General features: G+C 41.8%; 1 protein-coding gene across 1 annotated transcript in view; it reads left to right on the top strand.

Annotated features, from left to right (window-relative positions):
- The window catches only part of LOC111981054 (LIM and SH3 domain protein 1), a 45,424-nt gene extending 44,596 nt beyond the window's left edge, over positions 1 to 828 (top strand). The window contains exon 7 of the mRNA XM_024012177.2: positions 805 to 828. Within this exon, the coding sequence (XP_023867945.2) occupies positions 805 to 828 (24 nt within the window). The remainder of the gene's footprint in view (positions 1 to 804) is intronic.
- Positions 829 to 5,883: the final 5,055 nt, after the last annotated feature.

Here is a 5,883-nt window from a genome sequence, read left to right on the forward strand (position 1 = left end):
AGAAGTGTTGAAGGGAGGTCAGAAATCCAGGCTGTGGTAAATGTTGGTGTTTCTATTTCCTGTCATGCGGGTTTTCCCCCCCTTTGCTTTCGTTGGTATTGTAAGAGGCTTATTTTWAAAAATGTCAATGTATCAAATACGTTTCGGAAATAAAACGGCAACTCCGATCAATGAGCCAATAAGGCACGCTAGTTTGTCTAGACGTGTGCGTGTGCGTGTGCTGGGTTAGCAATCCCACAGATTTAGATCCATGGGGTAAATCAACCTCCCGGGTTATGTATTTGCCTGATTATCGTCAACCCAATTTGCCTGTTTTATTGTGCCAACTCGTGAYTGGACTATCTCGCCCAGTTCTCTCTTCCTTGAAACTCTGAAGAGTGGAGMGCAATGTYCTGGAGTGCCACTGGCTCATGAATATTCACATGCTCATTAATGAGCAGTCGTCATGGCGCATAGTAACATTTGGCCCGCTCTCTCACCCGCATTATAGATATCCTCTGACGTTCTATAGGCACACGTTTCCATGGGACATTCCCTACCTATAAAGTGGCACGCCCGTGTTGCACAGAAAACTGAGAAATGTTACGCAACAATGACTTAACTTTCATTGTAGTRGCTACGAGATCTGTCTGGATGTCCTATCACGGGCAGATTCTTCCAGTGCCCGACGATCGTTGTACATTCCATGTCCTGAGGGACGCGGTTCAGTAGAGGGTGAACTCCACCTCCTCCTTGACCTCTTACTTCTCCCCTTTCCCACCCTACTGTTTCTTTCTCTTCTCTGATGCACTGTGACTGTCACAGATGAGGGGGACAAAGTGGGATTAAAACAAAACAGTACTCTCACCGTGTAGCCTGATGGTGGTATTGTACAGTTGTTTTGGGTTGTAGGTCATGGTGCTGGGGAGGGAAGGGGCATTGCCTGCAGACTTGAGCTGTAGTGTGGAATGATTTTGATCTAATGAGGTGAAGGGCCGTATAAAGGGTAAACGGTACCCGTTTTTAATACCAGTGTKGTGGGGCGTGTTGGACCATAAGTAGGTGTTGACCGTTCATATCATTTTGGCTTCAACTTTGTAACGTGATGAGTTATAACAATGTTTAAATTCATTAGAATGAACACAGCACACACCTCAACCCGACTAGATAATCAGATTGCCATGCTGATAAAAAAGGTAAGTCTAGGCYGGCGTTTAGCATCTATGATCTCTACTTGACAACTGGACATTTTTAAACTCGTACACTGTATGAAGGGCAGCTTTGGGGCAGAGCTATTTGAAGTCTCATTTGCTTTGCTGCAGTAACTGAAGAAAGGGTGAGGAAGAGGTGGTTTGGCTTGAYGTGAATGGAGTGTTGGGAGTTTTTATGAATTTGGTTGGCCTTGTACAGTATCTGCAGTCAATGCCTCTCAAAAGAAAATTGCCTTGGCTACTTGGAGGCTTTGGTTTGTTTTMTAGATGGGGAATAAACCAAGCCCACGTTGGCTGCCACAGCTGTTYTTCCTTTGCAGTGATGTGGATTTGTTTTAGTTGCTGGGGGGATTTAGGAGGGAGGTGATTGATTGGTGGTAGTTGGAGGGAAACCAATCCAAAGTGGCTAAAGACAAGCCAATAATTTTTTTTTTGTGTGACTTGAGTGATAGACCACAGTGGCAAGGCGTAGACAATATTATTGTACCATGTTATAGTCTGTATTGAGCTGGATGGGGCTAGGAAAGGGATGCTGTTAATGCATACTACTACCCCCAACCTGCGGGGCGGGGGGGTAAAGAAAGACTTGGAATCCGCCAGGAGACCAAGAATATTCTCTTCTGCTTTGGTATTACTCCTACAACTCTGCAGTATCATATCTCATATCACCACCTTGTTCTCCTCCAATGTATGTGGTCATATCAGTCCTATGGCCAAGAGTCCTCCAACCTTCTACCCCAATTAAAGACKCCTATGTCCTATGCTTCTGATGAATCAACCATTCCCTGCTTTTGTATGATACTGGTATAGAAAGTGCAGATGTAAATCACATCGACCAAACACTGACCTAGCATTCAGACCGATGTTGTGCATTCCATCAAAAAAAGATTTTGTTTTGATAGCATTTTTGTTATTCCGATTTTTTTTTTTTTTACATGCATATATTGACATTCTTWAAAAAAATCAGACTCCAGTTGAATTTTAAGGAACTGATAAAAGCATCATGTTGCCCTGTTTCAGCACTTCGAATTGTACTTAAATATTCTACAGATTCAATAAAATGTCATTTTTACTCGGTAGCGTCCAGTATTATTTGCTTCCTTCGGTGTAAATTCTTCCTCATTCGGTGTGATTCCTTGGCTATATGACTACGAGTTTGCTGAACACTAAACGCAGATTGCATGTATTAAATGTATATGGGACTGGGCCCTCAGCAAAAATAAATGTCCCATTTTTTTACGCTACTCCCTATCCTGGTTTTAATGTATACCTGTATGCTTCCACGCGTACAATATTATAGAACGTATAGGGCGGTGAGGGGTTTCGCGCAGAGAAGAGATTATTCTGCTCCGGCTATTTCCGATCTGCGCCGGTGTTAAGGAGGCTGCCAATTTCTTCGTCGTGTGTTCTGGCGATACATCTGCATCCTCCATTTCTGGCATTCTCATCATGTTGGACATTTTAGTGTTGATGTTTTTTGCTATCATGGGACTTGTTTTCCTATCCTACATCATTTACATGTTATGATGTGTGTCCGGATTTTGGACCCAGCCGGTGGACGGGCCGGGATATAAAAATATGTTTGGTGAGCCGCTCCTACATCCGCGGTACCCATCGCTGACAATGGTAAGTAGCGCRCACAGATGAAAACGTCAGCCTCTTATGCTCGTTAGTTATTGAATTATAGGTGTAAAATTGCGAAGATACAAAAATGAAAGATTAAGTTGTATATGACAGATAGTGCTGAAACATTGATGGGCTATATATTCATATTTTTGAGAATATAAAACCAGTTTCTAGTTAGCGTTATGATACGATGTTGGTTCATACTATTAAAAATCTTTCCACCGGTATTTCTTTTCTCTCAATTATGACGCTATATTAATGGTGGTTAAGATGCTGGGAACTCCGTTTACCCTGTGTCCCGCAGGATAGAAATAACAGGAAAGAATAACACTGACTGGGAGCATAATAAATGTGACACCTGTGCATCCTGCTCAATCTCTGTTCCAGGGAGGAATGCTCTTCTACGTGGAGGAGAAGGGGGGCTTTACTGCCACTCTGGGGAGAATGAAGATGGCCAATCAGAGGGGGAAGAGCTTGTAGGATGGATAGACTGGCAGCTGGTGGACACTTCCCCGCTCTGTTGATCTCTGTAGATTCAGCCACCCGACTATGATAACCTTTATCGAGATCGGGTCTCCTGGACCCTAGTAGGCTCCAATAGACAACCCCTCTGCCCTACGCTCCATCCCTTCTGACTMCTCTTCTAAAATGATTATTTATCTGTGTGTAGAACGCGTATGAGTTAGCAAAGRTGTCAAATTGGTAAGGGTGTAAAGCTATAAGGAGTAAGGTTGTATWGCGGTAGCATTGTTTGTGCCTATTTGACTACACTGTGAGGGTTAACACTACCCCCCCAAACTGTGCAATGTAGAATATCTCCATGTTAAGTGCATGGTTTTGTGTGTTAGGCTGTATAAATAAGTCAAAGGATAGAGAGACTTCATCCTATCAAGGAACTTGGACAGTTATTATCTTAGTAGTTTTCTATGAACAGGCTGAGATGCTCTTGATTGACCTCYACTTGATCTAAGCKTTGAAGCAGGAATATTTTACAATCTGTGAACCTAAAGGCCAGGGGGTTGTGTTAATGCAATAGCTATTAGCCACAGTCACACAGAGATTRTATTGACATGTCAGTACTCACAGAAAATGTATACATTAAAAGTATTAATAACAATCATGTTAGGGGAGATTGTCTTGGGTCTGAGCTAAACTGTTTGTKGTCCTGGRAGAGGTATTMCATCTAAWTATTGCATTMAATTGATASGACCCGGAAGGAACTCGCATATYATCACTCTTGTCACTGTAATCATGAATGACTGATTTATCTTAAACCGTATTGATAACAGTCGAGTGGTCCACCCACTAAATGCATGTTTTTATCCCTCAGATTCATCGCTGGAGTTAGTTTTTCTCTCACAAACATAAGTGTTATATTTATCAGAGCCAAGGCAAATGCCGATTTTATTTTTGTGTGAAGCCATTGAAATAAAGATTTGTGCACGAAAACCTGGCTAACTTTTATTTCACTTCAAAATGTGTGAATGTGCATAGGTATGCTAGAGAGAGTGAATCATTTGTMGGAATCTTTGTTTGCCTACATTTGAAGGTTTGAGTACAGAAGAAACAAGATCGCAAGCCAGCTGTTGACCTAAGAGGGAATGTGTGTGAACATACACAGTGTACAAAACATTAGGAACATGTTCCTAATATTCAGTTCCACCCCATTTTGCCCTCGGAACAGCTTCGATTCGTCAGGGCGTGGACTCTAAAATGTGTCGAAAGCGTTCCACAGGGATGTAGGCCCATGTTGACTCCAATGCTTCCCACTGTTGTGTCGAGTTGGCTGGATGTCCTTTGGGTTGTGGACTATTCTTGACACACATGGGGAAACTGTTGAGCGTGAAAAACCCAGCAGGGTTGCTGTTTTAGACACAAACCGGTGCGCCTGGCATCTACTGCTATACCCCATTCAAAGGCGCCTCAATCCCATGTATTTGAACCAGGTCTGTTTGATTATAGGGTTATTTGAAATAATGTTTTTGGAATTAAGTATTTATAAATATTTTAAAATCCTAGGCTATTTAAAGTAAATAATTGTAACTTATTTTCAAATACTTCTATAGAAGTACACTGTGTATGTGCCCTCACATTCCCTCATGTCAACATGAAGCAATTGACACAAAGTCCAGCTGGCATGCGATCTTGCAATTCTACACATTTTGCCRTTACATATGTTATATGTTCATCTGATATTTGAGTGAGAGTGACTTACAAAATCAATGGGGGCCCCCTGGAGGTCAGGGCCCCTGGGCACATGACTTGCATTCCAGATAAATCATTTTTATATTGGGGTGGGGGTTGGAGGCCCCCTAGAGGGGGGCGGCATTGAGTACAGTAGATCAATAAAGCTACAGTACTCTTGCACATGGTTTCCCAAACTCGTTCCTGGGGCCCCCCCTGGGTGCACATTTTGGTTTTTGCCCTAGCACKACACAGCTGATTTAAATAATCAACTCATCATCAAGCTTTGATTATTTGATTCAGCTGTGTATTGCTAGAGCAAGAAACTTAAACGTGCACCCAAGCGGGGCCCCAGGACCGAGTTTGGGAAACACTGCTCTAGCAGGTGTGAAAGCTGCATATGCTGAAAAACCTTGCTAGTGCATAGGTCAAATGTAGCTTTGTGATGCTCATTTGAATTTCCTGTATTTTTCTGCTTCAGACAAATGATTTCACTTAAAACATTGTTTTTGTATTTAATTATACAAAAGAGAAGGAGCCTTTGACCAGCACGAATTCATGTACAAACTTTATTTTTCATTGGCTGATCAGTTAAGTTCAATGCACATATCCAAACACATTCATTATCAATGACTAAAATAACAAATTGAGTTTTAAAAGATGATTTAATAACACGTAGTCATTTTAAAGCCTGTGTGTCATTTAAAGTAATAGTTGTGTAGTATAATTTTTTTTCCATCCAAACTAATGCTGAAAACGAATCATCACAACCATCTCTATCTGATCTGATGTGTACAAGCTTATTCCATAGAGATAGATAGAGATATCTAGATGGACATAACCCGTTTTAGCATGGACATTGGCATTGAGGGCTTCCAACATT

This window comes from Salvelinus sp. IW2-2015, linkage group LG20 (assembly GCF_002910315.2).
Source record: "Salvelinus sp. IW2-2015 linkage group LG20, ASM291031v2, whole genome shotgun sequence".
Lineage (NCBI taxonomy): Eukaryota > Metazoa > Chordata > Actinopteri > Salmoniformes > Salmonidae > Salvelinus > Salvelinus sp. IW2-2015.